The sequence below is a fragment of the Schistocerca americana genome, chromosome 7 (assembly GCF_021461395.2).
Source record: "Schistocerca americana isolate TAMUIC-IGC-003095 chromosome 7, iqSchAmer2.1, whole genome shotgun sequence".
In the NCBI taxonomy this organism is placed as follows: Eukaryota; Metazoa; Arthropoda; class Insecta; order Orthoptera; family Acrididae; genus Schistocerca; species Schistocerca americana.
In genome coordinates, this window is record NC_060125.1 from 455,607,148 (window position 1) to 455,631,247 (window position 24,100).

General features: G+C 43.8%; 1 protein-coding gene across 1 annotated transcript in view; it reads left to right on the forward strand.

Moving 5' to 3' along the window:
• The window catches only part of LOC124623005 (myrosinase 1-like), a 74,115-nt gene that overhangs the window by 11,763 nt on the left and 38,252 nt on the right, over window positions 1-24,100 (forward strand). Inside the window, exon 5 of the mRNA XM_047148796.1 lies at window positions 23,633-23,816. Coding sequence (XP_047004752.1) covers window positions 23,633-23,816 — 184 coding nt within the window. The remainder of the gene's footprint in view (window positions 1-23,632; window positions 23,817-24,100) is intronic.

Consider the following 24,100-nt stretch of genomic DNA (forward strand, 5'->3'; position numbering starts at 1 on the left):
GTCTCCAGTCTTGCGCCTTTCAGTGACGAAAAATTCGAAGGAAGAAATTGTGAGGAGCCGGACGAACTAAGTTTGTGTTTAAAATTTGGGACATAAAGTTGATAGAAATACTTAAAAGGGAGCTAGCGTAATGGACGATGGGTGGACTGAAGTGCGGAACTAGTTGATATACCCTGATGTACAAGGAGCGCAAGCTGCCGTTCCTATACGCATCAGTGAATTCGGATGGGAAGATGAGGAAAAATTCTGGACTGGGGCCATTGGGGTAAAAATTATTCTACCACTGAGAGAAATATGTCAACATCACTGTTATTGGATAAATAGGACTAGGAATGAACAAATTAACTGCGGAAACTGTAGAAGGCAGCACATACATTTTATGATACAATTATTCGGGAGATGCTCAGGGAGACAGAAGGTTTCATTTATCTGATCTATAAACATTTTATAAGACGACAAATATGTACCTGTTTTGTTTCTAACACCAGAACAAGCAATAAAAAGATGGAAGAATTCTGCCTTTGAGACTCGTATTACATTAATGATTTTGTAAAGGCTTTTTGGTAGGTGCATTGTGCATTGTGCTGTGTTTCCAACCACTTCACAGGAGCTCTAAGAACTCTGTATCGAAAGTCCCCAGCTACAAGTAATACAAAATATTCCTTGATTAAGTTAAATCAGAGAAGATATACCAACTCCTTAATATTAATATAAAATGAAGAGAACAGTATGGTGGACGTTGAATAGTATTAATTCGTTAACCTGATTTCTGCTGCCAAGCCCATCATCTGACTGATGTAAGCTGGAAACCGGTTAGCGAAATAAATTCATACTGTAGAACATCAACAATATTGTGTTTCAATTCTAAATTATGAAGTTGTTCTACCTCGAAGCGACGGGAGAGTCAGTTAATGTAATCTCTATTCACTGATCGTCAAATTTCCATTCACAAAAATAATTCTATATAGCATTCCGATGGCTGAAACGTGTGCGTTAGAAAGGCTAATAAACTATAAAAGTATCAAAACAGCTGAAAAACTCTGCCTTCATATGTTTGTGATTCAATACACTGTGGGAGTCGCCAGCAGAACATACGCAGACGCACAGTGAAGGCTAGCATAATTCTGTGGCGGCGCGCACAAGGGACAGATTGTTTATTCTTTGATTATATACAGTAGTTATGTTGTTATTGATTCAATGTTAATATGAGCTTTTCGTTGCAGTAAAAAAAAGAATATTATTGCCTAACTACTTAGTGAGTCTTTCTGAAGTTTGTGATAAGTAGTACGTGGCTAAAGTGGTGACACCGTATAAAGAATTTCGCTGTAGACGAACAAATGCAGCCCAGTTCAATTTCGTCTACCAGGAGATCGGCGAGTCCGCGCGGCACACAGAGTGTTACGGATCGGCGCGACGTTTTGCTAAAGAACATTGAGGAATTACTACGCTACATTGAAGAACGAGAAAACGCTGTGTTGAATTTTTCTGCACCATCAAGTAACGGCCTTTCGACAGAGAACAGTAGCAAGATGAAATTACGCCCACCGCAGTTCATACCTGTGGCTTGCAATGCTTGATCTGACTTTCCAGCATCATGGCATTGTAAACGAAGAGACAAAATTTATGATTGCCGTTAGTGCGCTTGACAATGAAACAGCAACGATCAGCGCAGATATAATACTTCAGCCGCCCGCCACGCAAAAGTATACGCATTTTAAGTAATCACTGAGCGACTACGTCTGCCGGTGGAACAACGTATTCAGCAAGTATTGCACGGTGAAAAGAGAGGACATAAGTCACCTTCGGAATTTTGACGGCACCTGCGAAGTTTATTCAACGACACCGAGTTTCCAGATACGACACTGCAACATGTATGGCGTGTGCAGTTGACAGAGGCAGTTAGAACGGCTGTGGCGCTGTCAGACGCACAAGGTCTACACCTCGTTAGACGCAGCGCATACGTCGACGGTGATGTTCGAACACAACAGTACAAACTTACAGGAAACGGCGGCGATATAACGACGCCAACAGCCGGACGTTTCTCAACAACTGGATGACCTACGAAAACAAGTTGACGGATTGAAGCAGCAGATATCGACGTTGCTCGGAGGCAAGACAGGCACAAACAAGAAGAGCAAGGAAGACGACATTGTGTCTCAGGAGCGTATCTGCTGGTAGCATCGACGATTCGGAAGCGAGGCGACGCGCTGCACATCACCCCGCAATCACCCAAATGGCGACAGCGGGCGGCGTTAGGCGCCGCTGGTCGCGAGTTCGAGCACCATCTCCTACTGTTACGAGGTGAGATCGACGAGGGGCAGCTACGGGTGTGTAATCTTTCTTCTTTACCTTCACTGTCCCATCGGCTGTTTGTTACAGACGTTAAGTCCGGCCGTGCTTATCTAGTCGACTCAGGTTCGGACGTTAGTGCATTGCCTGTTAGAAACTGTGATGTGAAGCTCCCTCCATCTCAGTCGAGACTCACAGCAGCAAACCAGACGTCGATAGCGACTTATGGAAAACATCTGATAGAGGTAGACCTCGGGTTCCATGAAAGTTTACCATGGACTTTCGTAATTGCCAATGTGTCAGACGCAATATTGTTTCATTATGCACTTGCGGTATCTATTAGCTCAGTGAGCATTCGACGGGGGACACAGTGCATTAGAGGCACCCTAGGAAGAAACCCTATGTCCACGTCTGATTGCAGACAAGTAGGAAACTGCGAATCCATGTCTGGTGGGCAGACAATAAAGCACAATACGGTACATCACATCAGGACTACACCCGGTCAGCCAATGTCTCAACTCCCACGCCGCTTAGCTCCGGATCGTTTTGCTGCAGTGAAGGCAGAGTTCGAAGAATTATTACGCTCGCGAATCGTCCGTAGATCCGACAAACAGTGGTCAATCCCACTTCACCTCGTAAAGAAGAAAGACGGGACTTGGAGGCCATGCGGAGATTACAGGGCACTAAATACTCGTACTATCCCCGATCGTTATCCGATACCACATATCAGGGATTTTACGCACGCACTCGCAGGCGCGACCGTTTTTAGTGTCATTGATTGGAAAAAAGCGTATCACCAGATACCGGTCGCACCTCCTGATATACCGAAGACGGCTGTCACGACACCATTCGGTTTATTCGAATACCTCCGTATGGCGTTCGGGTTAAAAAATGCGGCACAAAGTTGGCAGCGTTTCATTGACGAAGTCCTCAAAGGTTTACCACATTGCTTCGCGTACTTCGACGACATCTTGGTTTTTTCGTTGTCTGAGAAATTGCACGAACTACATCTAAGGACTGTTTACCAACGTGTTGAGGCATATGGTATTTCGGTCAATGAATCAAAGTGTTTACTTCGACGACGTCAGGTGCCATTCTTGGGCTACTCAGTGACAGCAGCCGGTATCGGCCCACTGCAAGACAAACTCGACCTTATCGAAGAGATTACTCCCCCATCGACTATCGCCAACTACGCCGGTTTCTTGGACAGACAACATCTGCCTAATGCGGCGGCCATTCAAGCGCCTTTGATGTCAGCACTAGTCGGCAAGGATGCAGTGGGCAAACAACCTTTACAGTGGACATCAGAGATGCAGATGGCATTCGACAAGATCAAAACCTGTCTACGTCAGGCAATAATGTTGGCAGATCCGGTTCCTCAAGCTCGACTGGCGATTGTTGTGGATGCAAGCCAGCAAGCAGTAGGTGCAGCTCTACACCAGAAGGTTGGAAACAATTGGCCACCCCTAGGTTTCTTCACCCGCAAGCTTACATCATCACAAGTAAAATGTAGTTCCTATGATGGGGAGCTACAGGCAATTTATGGAGCCATCAGACATTTCCGACCGCAAGTAGAAGGCAAACCATTCCCTGTTTTCACAGACCAGAAGCCAGTTACCTTCGCCTTCAGTAAGAACAAGGATGGTTGCTCACCACGACAATTTAGATAACTCGAGTTTATCGCCCAGTTTACGAAAGACCTGCAGCACATAAAAGGAGCTGAGAACGTCGTGGCAGATTTCCTGTCTAAGTTGGAAACAATCTCTCAGACTATTGACTACAAGGAAATTGCTGCAGCACAGGAAACAGACCAGCAACTTGCTAAATTCTCTCGTGATAGTACGTCCGGGTTTCGCTTGCAACAAATACAACCTACGGGTGAACACTTATGAGTTTTGTGTGACGTATCCCAAGGAAAACCGTGATTGTTCGTACCTGAGAGATTGCGACGACAATTATTTGATGGCATCCGTGGACTGGCTCATCCGGGAATAAACGCCAGCGTCGAACTAATGACAGACAGATTCGTGTGGCCCGGTATAAATAGAGACTGCCGTAATTGGGGAAAAACGTGCCTGGACTGTCAGAGGGCCAAGGTGGGACGACAGGTGCACAAAGAGGTAGGAAACTTCCCACTTACCACGCAACGTTTCACACATGTGCACCTGGACATCGTGGGACCGCTTTTGCCGTCGGAAGGATACCGTTATCTCCTCACTGCGGTGGACCGCTTCACCAGATGTGCAGAGGCGATTCCGTTATCGGATACTTCAGCAGAAACGGTGGCACACTTATTTCTCTCATCTTGGATCGCACGTTTCGGCTGCCCTTTACATGTCACCACAGACCAGGGGCGTCAGTTTCAATCGACATTGTTCTCAGAATTGGCCAATCTGTGCGGGTTCCAACATCATCGCACCACAGCGTACCACACAGCAAGCAATGGGATGGTGGAACGCTGGCATAGAACATTAAAAGCTGCATAAATGTTCCATGCCCAGTCTTGATCGTCAGCGTTAGCACTAGTTTTGTTGGGCCTACGCACAGCATTGAAAACGGATTTAGGGGTATCCACTGCAGAATTGGTTTCTGGTGAACCCTTACGACTGCCTGCAGAATTCTTCATCGATAAAGACGGGGCACGACAGACCGAATTGCCGTTTACATTGCAAATGGTACGCGAGCATATGGCCAGATTTCGCCCATCTCCTGTCTCGAGACATGGAGCGGTAAATACGTTCGTGCACAAAGATCTACGCTCATGTACCCATGTGATGCTACGAACGGACGCTGTCAAGTCACCGCTGCAGCCTCCATATTCTGGACCTTACAGAGTGCTCTCACTAGATGAACATACCATACAGATAGATGTAAATGGAAAGAGTCAAGTGGTATCATTGGAACGGCTCAGAGCTGCACATATGTTACCGACTGGAGAGGACACAGAGGTCAGGCACCAAGCGCCACCTTCCACACCACTGGACCAGGATGACACCACCTCACCACCGTCACTATCAGCAACAGAAGCTGAAGAAGTTCAACCAATGACTTCAGTACACACATGGGCTGGGCGCCGCTACATTCCCGGAGCTCCGCTCTATCGGAGGGGGGATGTGTGGGAGTCGCCAGCAGAACATCCGTAGACGCACAGTGAAGGATAGCATTACTCTGTGGGGGCGCGCACAAGGAAGAGATTGTTTCTTCTTTGATTATATATAATAGTTCTGTTATTATTGATTCAATGTTAATATGAGCTTTCCCTTGCAATAAAAAAATAAAATATTATAGCCTAACTACTTCGTGAGTCTTCCTGAGGATTGTAATAAGTAGTACGTGGCTAAAACACTAAAGACAAAAAAATAAAACCAGAATGGACAAATCGCTGAAGTTCTGTAAGATATCAGCAACGTTTTCATTACAGTAGGCGTCGAATGTTAGTTCCCTTCTGATAGAGGAAATTAAAATGAAGTTCCTGCGGAAACTGTAACACGTTAACGATTATATAGCTCACAAACAAACATATACATGTTGACGAAATGTGTGACGTTGCTATATAAATAATTAAAGGGCAGAGTGCATTCTCTTCTCAACGCTTTACGATACGACTGCATGAGAGTGCAAAGGGGGTTTGACTTTAATTAAATATGAGTACAACGAAAAACTAGCCAAAGCTACAAATTTCACTTTTTAATTTACTCGATGGTTAGTTTCGAGCAGGGACCCTTTCTCAAATGATCCTACAGAAAACCAAAGTTATACTCTTGATCAATACAGATATTACCAAATTTTTAGGCATATGCCAAAAGTCCAGAACATATCGTTTCAATACTTTCGTAACAGATATTCGAAATGATATTTCTGAAATTTCAAAAATCATGTTAAGAACACATACGCGTTATGAAGAATTTTTAATCTAAATCAGGATTTCTCTAATGACATTATTTTTTTATAAAAGATACGTTGATACCACGGACCTTGCCGTTGGTGGGGGGCTTGCGTGTCTCAGCGATACAGATAGCCGTACCATAGGTGCAACCACAACGGAGGGGTATCTGTTGAGAGGGCAGACAAACGTGTGGTTCCTGAAGAGGGGCAGCAGCCTTTTCAGTAGTTGCAAGGGCAACAGTCTGGATGATTGACTGATCTGGCCTTGTAACACTAACCAAAACGGCCGTGGCTCTGCTGGTACTGCGAACGGCTGAAAGCAAGGGGAAACTACAGCCGTAATTTTTCCCGAGGGCATGCAGCTTTACTGTATGGTTAAATGATGATGGCGTCCTCTTGGGTAAAATATTCCGGAGGTAAAATAGTCCCCCATTCGGATCTCCGGGTGGGGACTACTCAAGAGGATGTCATTATCAGGAGAAAGAAAACTGGCGTTCTACGGATCGGAGCGTGGAATGTCAGATCCCTTAATCGGGCAGGTAGGTTAGAAAATTTAAAAAGGGAAATGGATAGGGTAAAGTTAGATATAGTCGGATTTAGCGAAGTTCGGTGGCAGGAGGAACAAGACTTCTGGTCAGGTGACTACAGGGTAATAAACACAAAACCAAATAGGGGTAATGCAGGAGTAGGTTTAATAATGAATAGGAAAATAGGAATGCGGGTAAGCTACTACAAACAGCATAGTGAACGCATTGTTGTGGCCAAGATAGATACGAAGCCCACGCCTACGACAGTAGTACAAGTTTATATGCCGACTAGCTCTGCAAATGACGAAGAAATTGAAGAAATGTATGATGAAATAAAAGAAATTATTCAGATAGTGAAGGGAGACGGAAATTTAATAGTCATGGGTGACTGAAATTCGTCAGTAGGAAAAGCGAGAGAAGGAAACGTAGTAGGTGAATATGGATTGGGGCCAAGAAATGAAAGAGGAAGCCGCCTGGTAGAATTTTGCACTGAGCGTAACTTAATCATAGCTAACACTTAGTTCAAGAATCATGAAAGAAGGCTGTATACATGGAAGAAGCCTGGAGATAACGACAGGTTTCAGATAGATTATATAATGGAAAGACAGAGATTTACGAACCAGGTTTTAAATTGTAAGACATTTTCAGGGGCAGATGTGGACTCTGACCACAATCTGTTGGTTATGAACTGTAGATTAAAACTGAAGAAACTACAAAAAGGTGGTAATTTAAGGAGATGGGACCTGGATAAGCTGACTAAACCAGAGATTGTACAGAGTTTCAGGGAGAGCATAAGGGAACAATTGACAAGAATGGCAGAAAGAAATACAGTAGAAGAAGAATGGGTAGCTTTGAGGGATGAAGTAGTGAAGGCAGCAGAGGATCAAGTAGGTAAAAAGACGAGTGCTAGTAGAAATCCTTGGGTAACAGAAGATATATTGAATTTAATTGATGGAAGGAGAAAATATAAAAATGCAGTAAATGAAGCAGGAAAAAAGGAATACAAACGTCTCAAAAATGATATCGACAGGAAGGGCAAAATGGCTAAGCAGGGATGGCTAGAGGACAAATGTAAGGATGTGCAGGCTTATCTCACGAGGGGTAAGATAGATACTACCTACAAGAAAATTAAAGAGACCTTTGGAGAAAAGAGAGCCACTTGTATGAATATCAAGAGCTCAGATGCACACCCAGTTCTAAGCAAAGAAGGGAAAGCAGAAAGGTGGAAGGAGTATATAGAGGGGCTATACAAGGGCGATGTACTTGAGGACAATATTATGGAAATGGAAGAGGATGTAGATGAAGATGAAATGGGAGATAAGATACTGCGTGAAGAGTTCGACAGAGCACTGAAAGACCTGAGTCGAAATAAGGCCCCGGGAGTAGACAACATTCCATTAGAACTACTGACAGCCTTGGGAGAGCCAGTCCTGACTAAACTCTACCATCTGGTGAGCAAGATGTATGAGACAGGCGAAATACCCTCAGACTTCAAGAAGAATATAATAATTCCAATCCCAAAGAAAGCCGGCGTGGACAGATGTGAAAATTACCGAAGTATCAGTTTAATAAGTAACAGCTGCAAAATACTAACACGAATTCTTTACAGACGAATGGAAAAACTAGTAGAACCGACCTCGGGGAAGATCAGTTTGGATTCCGCAGAAACATTGGAACACGTGAGGCAATACTGACTCTACATCTTAGAAGCTATATTAAGGAAAGGCAAACTTACGTTTCAACCATTTGTAGACTTAGAGAAAGCTTTTGACAATGTTGACTGGAATACTGTCTTTCAAATTCTGAAGGTGGCAGGGGTAAAATACAGGGACCGAAAGGCTATTTACAATTTGTACAGTAACCAGATGGCAGTTATAAGAGTCGAGGGGCATGAAAGGGAAGCAGTGGTTGGGAAAGGAGTGAGACAGGGTTGTAGCCTCTCCCCGATGTTATTCAATCTGTATATTGAGCAAGCAGTAAAGGAAACAAAAGAAAAATCCAAGGAGAAGAAGTAAAAACTTTGAGGTTTGCCGATGACATTGTAGTTCTGTCAGAGACAGCAAAGGACTTGGAAGAGCAGCTGAACGGAATGGACAGTGTCTTGAAAGGAGGGTATAAGATGAACATCAACAAAAGCAAAACGAGGAAAATGGAATGTAGCCGAATTAAGTCAGGTGATGCTGAGGGAATTAGATAGGAAATGAGACACTTAAAGTAGTGAAGGAGTTTTGCTATTTGGGGAGCAAAATAACTGATGATGGTCGAAGTAGAGAGGATATAAAATGTAGACTGGCAATGGCAAGGAAAGCATATCTGAAGAAGAGAAATTTGTTAACATCGAGTATAGATTTAAGTGTCAGGAAGTCGTTTCTGAAAGTATATCTATGGAGTGTAGCCATGTATGGAAGTGAAACATGGACGATAAATAGTTTGGACGAGAAGAGAATTGAAGCTTTTGAAATGTGGTGCTACAGAAGAATGTTGAAGATTAGATGGGTAGATCACATAACTTATGAGGAAGTACTGAATAGGATTGGGGAGAAGAGAAGTTTGTGGCACAATTTGACTAGAAGAAGGGATCGGTTGGTAGGACATTTTCTGAGGCATCAAGGGATCACCAATTTGGTACTGGAGGGCAGCATGGAGGGTAAAAATCGTAGAGGGAGACCAAGAGATGAATACACCAAACAGATACAGAAGGGTGTAGGTTGCAGTAGGCACTGGGAGATGAAGAAACTTGCACAGGATAGAGTAGCATGGAGAGCTGCATCAAACCAGTCTCAGGACTGAAGACCACAACAACTACGTTGATAATGTCATCATGATTGTGAAGGGCCCTATAATAAAGTTGTTTCCATTTTTAAATTATTTAGTGAGCAACTTCAGATGATTAAGTACAAGTTGGAAGTTGAAGTACATAGTAAACTGAATTTTCTGGATTTGCTTATTACTGGAAGCCATCAGACCCTTAGCTTCTCAATTTTTATGAAGCCAACGCAGTCTGATGCTATAATATGCAATGATTTCAATTATCCCATTCGACACAAGCTAGCCTCCTTTTGTTCTATGGTAGTACGACTGTAGAGTTTGCCTCTAAATGATGACAAAGTTAATAAACGGTTAAACATTTTGAAGCAGGTTGCATTGGCAAATGGCTATAAGCAGTCGTTGGGTTTCGGAATGTACAGATAGCAGAGGTAGATCAAACCACTACGGGCAGATGATATCAAAAAGTACCTAATGCTGCAATATAGGGGACCAAACGCTAAATGGTTGGGCATCTAATGTATTAGTTGGAACATAGGCTTGGCAGTCGGGAAGGGGGTCACGAGGGTGGTAAATATAATTAATTAGGCATATGTAAATGGCAATGAGGATCCTGTCAATCATTGTGTATTGGACAAACGGGTAGAAGTGGCGTCACCCGTTTTTAAGAACATATGGGTCCTTCTTCCAGACAGCTTTTGGACAGGGTCATCTGCCTGGTACTTCTAGAAAAGACATCGAAGGTTTTGAAGAGATTGAAAGATCCAGCCCACCAGTTGCAAAACAAACAGTTACTAGCCTTTGGATTATGTTTCGGTATTTGTAAAAATATCTTCTTCGGAAGGAGTGGGCCTTGTTACATCACGTGATAGTACATGAGATTAGCCAAGTGGTTCTTGTCATATATAAAATTGACGAAACAAGAATTATCTCAAGCCATGGCTTCAGATATTAGCCAGATTACATTTAGCGTACTAGTACATTGTATATGCCCACTGGTATAGGCTCTTGTCAAAATAAAATTATAACAGGAGTTACAGGATAAAATATTTGCATAAGTTACGTGTACATCATGCCAGAGGCTAAGATAAACAGTTTGTTGCACTGATTAACAGAAGTTGTTGACCAGCAATTATTCCAGCATGCTGGAAGTTCTCAAATAAATATCTTCACGGTTTTGCGTTATTTTCCTAATAATGAATTAGATATGTCGGGATAGTCAATAGATCATTTCACGTATGTGTTTGTGTGCGTTCATCTAGTTGAATTTCATAAAACACAGGACTGTTGTTGTTGTGTTCCTCGTGACCATCCATAATCGAGTCATCGAAGCAACGTAAGGTGTGCATAGCTATGTGATCATCAGATTTACAGTCTCAGCCAAAGAAATAACTTTTTGTTAGAAATAAATGCATTTACCGTTACAGATACCAACATAATCGAGGAGAAATTTTATTAATTGATTATAAGAGCTACATACTCCAGAAATAAATACAAAGCTAAATAGAACATACTGAGACCTAAAAAGGTAAGAGAACTTCTGTCACTAGTTTCACCTGCCGCACCTAAATGTGCCCGAGAATCTTGTAAGCACTAGTTAGATTAAGGTACAGACAGATAATGTACTTTTAGCAAGATGAACTGCTCTAATAAGAGTTACTAACGCAGGGTGTCATCATATGGTAAAACGGTGCGCCTGTTTGATGGAGAGTTTCAATTGCTCATGTACAGTATGATAACCGAATATCCAGACGTACGCCGAAAAACAATCCCCGTATTGTATTGGAGCACAGCAGAAAGACTAAAGTGCCTCACAAACAGCGAAAATCTTGGCCCACCTACTGTTTTGTCAGAACATAGATAAACCTATTTCATGATAGCGTGTCAACAACAGTGTATGCGACCAACCTTACAGAGCATACATTTTGGTCACCTTGAAGAAGATGGCTGCAAAACGGTTGACACATGTTTGATAGTGACTGTGTTTCAAAACAACACGATGCAATGATCAAAAAGATTCTAAACAAATTAGCACTGGCCCTGGAAACCTTCACACTTCCACTTCTTAAGATTCCTTGACTGCATGCTACTGAACACATGCCTAACTGCCATTTTTTTTTACTAGGGTTATCAGTCTGCTAACAGGTTTGACGCGGCCCACCACATCTTTCTCTCCTGTGCCAACCTCTTCATATTAGACTAGGACTGGCATTCCACACCCTCCGTTATCCATTGGATGTAATCCAACCTATGTCTTCCCTACAGTTTCCATTTTGTACTGTTCCTATTAGTACAACGGAAGTTATACCCAGATTTTTTAACACATGTCCTGTAATCCCGTTCCTTGTTGTTCTTAGTGTCCTTCATATCTTCCTTTCCTCGACAATTCTGCAGAAAGCATCATCTTTTTTATCTACTCAGTCGAAGTTCCATCCTCTGTTCCGTAGAACCAAGCCTCTAACGCATCTGTTCTCATTTCACCGGTTTTCCTACGGACCGTGATTCAGTTCCATACAACGCTGTGCTCTTAACGTGCAGCCTCTAATTACAGGTTCATTCCTCCTACATCCAAATGGAAGTACTCCTCCGTCTTCTTCGTGGCCACGGTAGTCCTGCAGGCCTCTTTGGCAGCTTCTGTCATCTACTGCTCTGCAAGCTCAAAATGCTTTTCGTCCGCTTTGCTGCACAAGCTGTAACAGGCTGACACGAGCTCAAGTTTGAGTTCGTTGACAATTTCCATAATTCCTCTTAGACCGTCGTTGAAATTACATTTCGATAATTTTGTTCCGGCAGTGAACGGTTTCTGGAGACAATTCATCACAAATTCCCTTGTAATCCGATAACCCGGGTTTTACGAACATAAGACGAACATTGCAGTAAAGTAGACACCCCAGATTACATTTTAAGCCGAAAAGAGAATATAGATTGTTTGACATTTTCGTAGACGACCACCCCTTTCATGCAAAAACTTCCATGTCTTCTTTATCCTAATATCTTTAGTCGCTGCTAATTTTTCCTCATTCGAAGGCCAGTTTTTGATTCATAGGCTAAGTGCTCCGAAATGTGACCACTTCTCCTCTCAGTTTGACAAGGCTATTGGCAGACGGAGGATGACGGCTTTCTCCTATGTCTTCGGCCGATATAGTGACAATTTTTATTCAGAATTTAAACAGAGTCTGGGATCGAAGCTTGGACACTGGACGTTTTGATTCGTAGCCGAAGACAGTGTTTCTTGACTGCAGTGAAACCCTTTTATGCTTAGCCACGTGCTAAGTATGTTAATGTGAAGACATCACACGAACATTTAACTATAGTGAAAAGAGTGATATTCACTATAACTGCTCACTGGATGTCTTAGTGGACGAACCAAAATCGCAGGGGAATATAATGAAGGATAGAAAGGTCAGCATGGGTCGTAATGTCATTTGTCTATTCCGTTGCACTACAGGTCTAAACTGACAGAGCAGCTTCATCAGTGATTTATAGGCAGTCATGGTAGCTGCACTATTAATTGAAATCTAGATCTGCAATTCGATAAAAATGACAGACGATTTTAAGACCGATGCTGACCTTCTTTCCGTCCTGAGAATCAGGAAGAAGAGACTATCACTAAGGTGTCACAATGTGCAAGCACAGGTGAGGAACTAGAAATACTTGGGTCAAAGTCATACCACCTTTTAGCTTTGATCAGTACCTTATGTTGGAAGTGAACAGTGTCCAGCCAGGTATTGTTCAGAATGTATAGCTCTACTCATAATTATTGCACGTGACAGTCGTCGCCTTAGTCTACCGGTGGCAGCGTATTGTCGCATGTTTATCCATTAAGGTTACCTAGCAGTCTGAAATGCTGAATACCTGGGCAGGATAGGGACACACAACACAGGTCAACAGACTGGCTACAAGCGGGCGAATCTCTGACCGCTACTGCTTCTCGTGGCTTAAGTGTTATTGACATCTTCATTTTATGTGACTGCCTTTCATGTGGATGTTTTACGCTTTTTAGGAAACTTGAAAACCACACTACATTTAAATGGTAACAAGATCACCGTATGTCTCAAGATTGGTTCCTAACAATGCAACTATAATTCGAATAAGGTCACAGTGATATTATGAACTGCTTTCATTATCGAGTTAATGTAGACAAACACCACAGCAAGATGAAAGTTAAATCATGGAAATGCGAGGGTTGTCCAGAAAGTAAGTTCCGATAGGTCGCTAAATGGACACCATAGTGAAAGCCCGATGAAATTTTGCACAACTGTGTTGGATAGTGTCTCTAGTGTGACCGTTTATCGCATCAACAACCTGTTTTAAGTTGTGAGAGCACTGTGAGCGAGTAAAGGTGCCTAGAACAACGATGTCTCCCGCCAAGTAGGAGGGCCCGCTGACAGGCTTCACCTTACTGAATGCAGCCCACCTAACACAACTGCCACGCACTTCCTCCTTCATGGCAATACTCAGTCGCACTCTGCAGGGGCAGTGAAGACACTCCTGCAGCCTTTTCGATGGGAAGTGTTCGATCACCCACACCACAGCCCTAATTGGCTCGTCCTGAGTATCATCTCTGTTCACATGAAACGCTGTATACGAAGACAGCACTTGGGCGCAGGCTTCGCGCTGTAGACCGGTGTAGACAATTATCGGAAAGCACAGGTGGCTGCCTTCTATGAAAATAGTGTTGGAAATTTGGTATAAAGCTCCAACAAATCTCTAAGCAGGAGCGGCGACTATGTAGAAAAGTATCCGGAAAGTGTAGCTAACTCTTGCAAATAAAATGTTTCTGCTTTTCACTGTGGTTTCCATGTAGCGACCGATCGGAATTTACTTTCTGGACAACCCTTGTACGTCTTACAGTTTTAATAAAGCCATAACAAAGTCATTTGTTACTGTCTATGAATGTCATGTAGTTTAATATAGAGTCGTGGTACGCCTAATTTAAACACGTCTACTTTAATCCAGGTTACTTCGGTTTGGAGGACATCACTAAGTTATGATACGACTTTTTTTCCCCCAACAATCCACACTTTGCATATTAGGGATGTATGTGAATTTACCTGGGAGGCTGAGTTACAAGGAAGAAAACGATGAGGAAGAAATCCAAATTTCATCTGACGTATTTACGCCATTTTTATCGAATTCACGCGTCACAAAAGATTGTAAATCGGAATAATACCGAACAACATCTGCATGGGCTGTTTCCTTGGTACTGAAATGAAAACTGAGCTTTGACTTCTTTTGAAATTTGGGCGACTTGCAAAAAAAGTTTCGTCAGTTATGTAACTTCATATCATGATTGTCCTCGTATTACTGGAACACGTGCATCAGTAGAGGATTGGAAGCTTGCATGACATGTACTGAGAAAAACTGGAGGGTGCGAGTATCAGAGGTAGATAAAGTGCTTCTGACATACATGAAACAGCACAGAGTAACGGCAAAAGTCTTTGAACCTCGGACAGCGAATTTAGGCCAGTTACTCGAAGTGCTACGGCACGGTTTTCTGCTTCCATATGAAACAATAGTTACTCAATTTGCGGAGGATCTCTGCCAAATAATGTGCTGTATATTACTTTGCAATTACACAACCCCATGTTGAGTTTTAGCGTATACGGAGCCGTTATCGTTGCAGTATTGTCGGTAATTTAAGCCAGACTGACGATAATAAGAATGTGATATTAAAAGTTTTGGATGAAATAACATGAGAGGTAGCATAAAGTCAATCTTTACATAGATCTGTAGGGTGTTTCACAATGTTTTGTCGATCTCAAATTTCAGTATCACACAAACTAATCACGAAACAAAGCCGAACATTTTACACAATGTACAACATTTATTCAAGTTTACTTATGAGACTGTACACGGGACCAATTACGACCATTCGCGGATACGCAACACTCGACGAGTTATTGAACACATCTTTTATAACAGCTGCAAAAATTCTGGAAATTTCATCGCGAATTTGATCTTTCAACCGTTACAAGCTTCTCGGCCGGTGGCAGTACGCACTCGCCTTCAAATAGTGTCGTAGGTGTGTGTATGTAACCAGGGACCTAGAAACGACAGAGAGACTTGATCCCGCCGTAGCCCTCAGTGGTTCACAACCCCACAAAAGGTCACAGTAGTCCACCCCCCCACCCCTCCACACCGAACCCAGTGTTATTGTGCCATTCAGCACACAGTGGATTTGCCCTACCTCACCCGCCCCCCTCCCCCTTCGCTCCCTTACCCCCCCCCCCCCCCCCATGCCCACCCCCCACCCCCGGGAACGTTTCATACCAGACGATTGTAACCCCAAATATTTGCGTGGTAGAGTAATTATGGTGTGCGCATACATGAAGACAGTGTTTGCGCAGCAGTAGCCGACATAGTGTAATTGAGGCAGAATAAGGGTAACCAGCCCGCATTCGCCGAGGCAGATGGAAAACCGCCTTAAAAACCGTCCACAGGCTGGCCGGCACACCGGACCTCGACACTAACGCGCCGGGCGGATTCGTGCCGGGAACCGGCACGCTTTCCCGCTCGGGTTGGTTCAAATGGCTCTGAGCACTATGGGACTTAACTTCTAAGTTCATCAGTTCCCTAGAACTTAGAACTACTTAAACTTAACTAAGGACATCAGACACATCCATGCCCGAGGCAGTATTCGAACCTGCAACCGCAGCAGTCGCGCGGTTCCAGACTGTAGCGCCTAGAACAGCACGGCCATCCCGGCCGGCTCCCGCTCGGGAACCAGCGGGTTAGAGCGCGCAACTAGCCGGGCGGGCACCGCATAGGTAGAAGTCTGGAACGGTTAAATCAGGCGAGCGAGGCGGCTATTCGATACCAGCGCCTTTGGAAATGATGCCTTAACCGAACGCTTAACGGAGTACTTATTGGACCTTGTTGGATGTGTTGCATGTCGTACCGTCCTGTTGGAACCAAGGTGTCTTAATGAACGGCGAGAGGTTCCCTGTAAACTGCTATGCACGTGTTCGATGTTCTCCGGAGGTCGAACTGTGCTCCGATGCCCGGTTTACGTTCGATTCGATGCACCGGCAATTACACGGAAATTCCTTATCCTGTTCAATCTTATTCTACGAGTGGGAATTGAATATCACGGCTGATTTTTGAAATGCTTACGAAAGGCATGTTTTATGCTCACGATAGATTCACCATAGCCAAAAATTGCACTCGTCCGCGGACGTACGATGTTGTTTTCCGGTCAGTCGGGGCCAACGAGATGTACCAGCCAAAGGCCTTAATTTTGTTTTGTGTTACTGAGAAATTGCTTACATTTAAACACGCAGTGAAGAATTATTAAACTCTTCTCGAAATGTTGCTAGCTGCCCCCCCCCCCCCCCCGCCCCAGAGACGAGTTCTGGCACTCCTAAGACCTGCAGTGTCATGTGGTGTGATGTACGTGTCTCTGAATGTCTTCCTCGTGGCCCTCGGATTAGTATGACATGATTACTGATCTCAAAATGCAATGAAATGTGACTTGCAGCACTAGTAATAGACGGTGCCACCTTCATCGTATCTTGCTTTTAGCGAGCGTTATTTAAATTTGAAATCTTCAGAAAACTGTGAAACACCCTGTACATACTCTTCGAGCTACTGTTCGGTTCATCAGTATTAGCTATTGTCAGTTCTATTCTTTCCTTGTACTGAGCGATGGAAATTTGTCTACAAGCCTCTGTATCCAACGCAATCTCTCTTACACGTACAGTTCTTAAGGTATACGACGGGTGGCAGCAGGATGAATCTTCATCAACAATTTCGTATCTATTCTGGGATTCACACCAAAATACTTAGAAGAGGATTCGTCGAGTGCATGTTCTCTAAATTTACCCGACAGTGTTTCGGGAGAACTGCATCGTATTTCATCCGAGGATTCCAGTTCAATACTTCGAATATTGTCGGTATTCTGCGATCCGTACGAGATAGATTGGTAGAGGAAATGAAGAAGGTACAAAGAAGGGCAGCACGCTCGTAGCAGGTTCATTAAGTAAGCTCGAAAGTGTCGCGGAGATGCCCAACAAACTGCTGTGCAAGAGAGATATATTCTACATAACGACATGGTTTGCTTTTGAGGTTCCGAATGTGTACTTTCGTAGAAGTCAACCAGTACGTTTCTTCGTCCTACGTATATCTTGCGAAAAGGTCATGAAGTCAAACTTAGAGAGATTCGAGCCCACACATAGGTAATCGTTCTTCGCACCAGAAATCCTTCCTGTAACACGAAAAGAGAGAAGTGACGCTGAAACACAAAGTACCCTCCGCCACAAACCGTAATGTGGCTTGCGGAGTGTAGATACAGATGTATATATAGATGAATGTGAGTTCTTTAGCCATTCCTGGTACAATTTAATATGGGATAATCCGTTCAATTAGAATCCCAGCAGCGCTGTAATGCTATCATTTTTGCGCCTGAAGTTCTTCAAGTTTCGTTTGAGCCGTTGGAGGTCGGTAGTTGTGAATGCAAGCGGCCTGTCACACTTACAGGCTCTAGTCACAATTGATTTTACAAGCTATTCGACGCTTTGTAGATATGCGACCCCAGAGGACGACACTGGCAGTGGTAATCACACAGATTGTTCAGTACAGGTGCAGGAGAAGTTTAATTACCAATAAATAAACAATTAAACCTTTATAAACAAAAGGAATGGAAAGTTATCTTTCCTGGTAACTAAAAAAATATTCCAGAATGTGTAACATGTTTTATACTCGAATACTGACACAGCGAGTGCATAACTCAGCCGTATGGATCCACATGTTAACATTTATATGAGGGTCGCCTCGTCAGATGGTTGTACAACAGAAGAAATAGATCAATTCGTTCAAGTCAGTTATTAATTTATTGATTGAAAAGTAATACGATTCACGGATCAAAGGAAATTCACAGCGACAATTCACTGTGTCATGGATAAGAGAATTACTCCACACGGAATCACAAGCAGAAAGAAACTGGTCTTGAAAAAAAAAATTGTGGCGATATTGACTTCATTCAATAAAAGGTGACAGCACCTGATTGCTCTTGGAAGACTGCTACCTAACAAGCCAATTAACTTTCAAAGTCTGAGCAGCTCGCAAATGCAGTAATACTGGAGAAGATCGAACCATGATCACAGTCCAAGAAATCCGTTATAAAAAGGAAATTCACGTCGTGAAATAAACTCGCAAATAATGAGTTATTCAGAGGAAAAGCAGGGTAAATGCTAACCGTTACACTTACTCGAAAAGAACAGCGAAAGAAGCTGGGACGGACACGTTTCTATATCTCCGAAACGAAACATCCACCGAATTGTGAATACCACGTCCCCTAAAACAACTGACTGTCCTATATTCCTCACCGCTCCTGTACGCTACTGGAGGAGGGGTACAATTCATAGTTCTGCCACAGTGGCAGACGAGAATTTCACGTCACATTCATAACTGCAGGTGACGCCCCCAGAAATTTCTCCAAAGATGCTTGTTGTATTTCTGCAAACTGATTAGAAGTTGGTGCTAGATGGGCTTTCATCCCGATTGGCTAAAATTCGTCTGGTGGAAAATACAGCTCGTTCCCACGTTGTGTACGGTAATATGGCGGTGTCTCTTTCTCTGTGATTGCTTCTATGATATCCCGAGGGCGTTCTGGCTACCAACCAGGGACCTCTTCTCACAGGTCTGAGAAGGCGTCTTATGGTACCCTTGTCTGGGAGCGCCATTACTTGCATCAGCATCGTCACGCGGCTCTAGTCTCCTTGGAGGAATTCAGGGTAACGTCCCAAAAATCCGCTCCTCGGCCACCCAATGTCCTAAGTTTGCAGTCGGTCTCTCTCACCACGTTACTGCAACAGGGAATTTAAAGAGCTCAATACTCCAGACTTCACAAGCCCTGATCCTTTATCCAGAAAATTTCGGATAATACAACAGCTATGACTATATTTATGGTCGCTTAGTGACAGTGTGACTAACCATTTACGTAACTGCGTGTTTCATAGTTCGTTCGGTGACTACGTCCACGTCTACTTTAAGGCACGCCTAACGCTGGAGGAATTGGAATTAAGATGGGCTAGTGAAGAGCATGATATATTTGGCAGATTCAAATACACTCTCCAAACCTCAAAAGCAACTTGCTACCCATTCGCCTCTGCTAATACGGTTTTCACGTTATCGTTCCCTTTCATATCGCTTTCTTAGTTAAAATACTGTATTTTGGCATCTTTAAATGAGTGGTTTAAATTTGTATAGGATCCACGCTGTGTCTTGACTGTGTAATGTTGGATTCATTTTAATAATGCAGGAGTGATGGTGAGTTGCAATCTGCTGCTCCACTTTCATAATTAAGAGCACGCCCAAACTCTTAAAATTGGTTCATATTTTTAGAAATTGGTTCTTATCCATATTTGTGCAGAATTTTGTCACTGAAATATACAATGTAAGAGACATCCTAGTTACAGGTTACGTAGGAAATATTTGGCGCACTTTACGGAAAACAAAACATCTGTAGGTATTTTATTAAGCAAGAGGCTTGTGCCGAAAGTGTAGGCTACTTAATTAGGAAATGGATTTTTGTCTGTGGCGATGGGACCGTCCGCCGACACGTTCGCTCTGATATTCTGTTTAATAGCGGTTAAGTAAACACGTCACTGTATTGACAATATAAACGCAATATTAATAAGGTAGCCCTACTTCAGTAGTTGGTTTATTTATTACGGGGAATGCCTGACGAGATTATAACGGGAATACGGTGTATCACATTTTTCACGTGATACTACACGAAAAAAACTGGGAGTTTAGCAGCACTACACAAAAACATTTCTTCGGAGACACACTTCAGTAGCACTAAGAATGTACGCAAAATATGATACAACCACAAATGTATAAATATAATTAAAAATAATCAATAAAAAATAACATAAAATGAGCGTGGTGGCTTTATACATCAAATTACATTAACTTAACTCCGTCTCAACAGGCCTCATCACACAGGCGTCACTGGATGCGTATATGGAGGGCATGTGGTCGTCACACCACTCTCCCGGCCGTATGTCTGTTTGCTAGACCGGAGCCGCTACTCCTCAATCAAGCAGCTCCTCGGTTTGCCCCACAAGGGCTGAGTGGACCCTCCTATGCCAACAGCGCTCGGCAGATCAGATGACCACCCATCCAAGTGCTAGCCCTGTCGGACAGCGCATAACTTCGATGATCTGACGGGAACCATTGTTACCACTGCTGCAAGGCCGTTGGCCTCAATTTACAGTAATAATCATTTATTTGGAATGAATTTTTATGCTATATGTGAAACAAGCTTTCGCAGAATAGTCAGCGAATGTTTGTTTCACATACAACATGTATATATGATAATGGATAGATTCCCAAAGACGTCGTATGAGCACTGAATTCGTTCTGTGCCTGATGTTTGACTTTCTCCATTGCGACGAAGTCCGCCTGAATGCAGAAGTACTGACTGTCTTATTTTCAAGTTTGACGTAGGATAACAAATGACAAAATAATATTTTCCTTTGTGCGATATAATTACCAATTAACTTTTCGGATCTTTTCCTTTGATTGCTCTACACACATCGAAAAAGGTTTGCATCACCCAGCTTCCCAGAACTCCTGAAGATAGACATCGACTGTGGATATTGCATCGCAGACACAGTCTCTTCGACTGTGCAGAGATGTCACTAAATCCACCCAAAGATGTAAACAAACATGCATGAGCAGCGGCTATTAGACGAAGGGGATCCGATAGTTGATCAGTTCCAGTCGTTCCACCCGCTCATGTTGTCTGTAGTTCAACCATGCCAAGACGGTCAATACCGCGGTTCGATCGCGTCCGCATTCTTACTTCGTGCCAGGAATGGCTCTCAACAAGGGAATTGTCCAGGCGTCTGGGAGTGAACGAAAGCGATGTTGTTTGGACATGTAGGAGATACAGAGAGACAGGAACTGTCGATGAGATGCCTCGCTCAGGTCGCCTAAGGGCTTTCCTTGCAGCCACAGAACGTTGTTTATGACTCATACTGTGCGCAATAGGCTGCATTATGCAACTTCACTCGCAACGTCCATTTCGAAGTCCATCTTTGCAACCGTGACACCATACAGCGCGGTACAGATAGGTCCAAGAAGATGCCTTATGGACTGCTTAGGATTCGCATCACGTTCTCTTCACCGATGAGCGTCGCATATGTCTTCAACAAGACAATCGTCGGAAACGTGTCTGGAGTCAACCCGGTCAGGCTGAAAGCCTTAGAAACACTGTCCAGCGAGTGCAGCAAGGTGGAGGTTCCCTGCTGTTTTGGCGTACGTACGCCGTTGGTGGTCAGGGAAGGCACCGTAACGTATGGAATGCCATCCTCCGACCGACAGTGAAACCATATCGGTAGCATATTGGCTAGGCATTCGTCTTCAAGGACGACAGTTCGCGCCCCATCGTGCACATCTGGTGAATGACATCCCTCGACTAGTGTGGTCAGCGTGTTCTCCAAACATGAACACCTTCGAACATGCCTGGGATCGATTTAAAAGGGCTGTTTATGGACGACGTGACCCTACAACCACTCTGAAGGATCTACGCCGAATCGCCGTCGAGGAGTCGGACAGTATGGACAAAAACTGCCTTGATGAACCTGTGGATAGTATGCCACGACGAATACAGGCTTGCATCAATGTAAGAGAACGTGCTACAGGGTATTAGAGGTACCGGTGTGTACAGCAGTCTAGACCACTACCTCTGAAGGTCTTGCTGTGTGGTGGCACAACATGCAATATGTGGTTTTCATGAGCAATAAAAAGGGCGGGAATGATGTTTATGTTGATCTCTATTCCAAATTTCTGTACAGGAGCTGGAACTCTCAGAACTGAGATGATGCTAAATTTTTTATGTGTGTATAAAACCGTTCTTTTAGCAAAATTTTATGATTCTAGATGAACGGAAAGTAACCAACAGCTTTTTATGAGTGAGTGTGCGATTAGCAAAACATAGAACCTGAAGGGCTGTGTCTTACGACTGCACTGACTTAGAAGCTTCCTTATTTTAGGAACACCAAAGAACCACAGACCTCAGTATGTGTCATAAATTTCAACTTCATACGTCTACCCGTTCTCAGAACAAAGGTTTTCACATGGGCTACATTTTAACTTACACAAAGTACTGCAATTACAGCATTGACTTCTGTTACTTGACTGTGTCTTATTTCACCCAAAGTTGTTCGAAGGCAGGCAGTCCTCCACAAACCACCACAAAATTTCACATAACGCAAGGAAAGCCGACCTTGTAGGCGAACGGTGAGATGCGAGAACGGCAAGATCCTCATCGGCCAGTCCATCGTTGCGGCAATTCTCCCGACGCCACACAACTGTCACTCATTTGAATTTGTTAAAACTGAGAACCCAAAACGGCTTTGGTTGATATCTTCTCACTGCCATGAAGCACACGCAAAAGCACTCTGTCTTCGGCCACGAGTGGCCTACCGGGATCATCCGACCGCCATGTCATCCTCCGAGGAGGACGCGGATAGCAGGGGCGTGGGGTCAGCACACCGCTCTCCCGGTCGTTATGACGGTATTCTTGACCGAAGCCGCTACTGTTCGGTCGAGTAGCTCCTCAATTGGCATCACGAGGCTGAGTGCACCCCTAAAACTGGCAACAGTGCATGGCGGCTGGATGGTCACCCATCCAAGTGCCGGCCACGTCCAACAGCGCTTAACTTCGGTGATCTCACGGGAACCGGTGTATCCACTGCGGCAAGGCCTTTGCCAAGCACACGCAAGGTAGGTGAAGAACGAGCGATCGAGAGAGCTAGCTGCACCGGCCAATTCAACCGACAAATTACAGATAGCACCGAAGTCAACTTTTAGCTTCGAAGTGCCACTTATTATTGAACCCATATATCTACCTTCGTTAATGTAGCAAATATAGACTTGAGAAATAGAATGTATCTCCTTGTATCACTCATTATTAGGTAAATGCCAGCTTTTATCTTGTTGTTACAAAAATCTCTGGCAGGTGCGCACTGACATAAGTAAAAAAAAGACTTGGACTAAAATAGGAAAACACAGGGAAAATAATAAGAAAAATCTGTAAAAGCAATTAGTATAACCGTTTATTATAATATGTTAAAAATCAAACCACATTTACTACCACTAGAATGCAGGGCCACTGTATCTAATGTTGTTGTGGGACCACGACTCTTTGGCAGGTGAAGTGGTGGCTGACGTTCAACGAGCCGTACACGTTCACCCGCGGCTACGCCTCCAGCGGCAGTCAGGCACCTTCACAGAACGCTCCGGGCATCGGCGACTACCTGGCGTCGCACACCGTCATCAGGGCACACGGCATGGTCTACCGCCTCTACGACGAGCAGTACCGCCCCACGCAGAATGGTAGGTCGAGACGCTTCACAGCAATTCACCTGCTCTCATCTTCCTTCTTCTACTTCTTCTTTTTCTTATGCCTTTGTCCCGCGTCAGTGCAGGGTAGGCGACGTAATTTACGCATTTGGCATAGTTAATTTAAGGGGTGACTGGATACCCTTCACGTTGCTATCCCGTTATCCCCAGAGACTGAACCTACGTACGCCTAGCTGTCTGCTTGTAGTGTTATTCATATGGAAGTGAGCGAAAGTTTTCTAAATGTTTGCGGATTGTGTAACTGAGGTGGAGCTTTG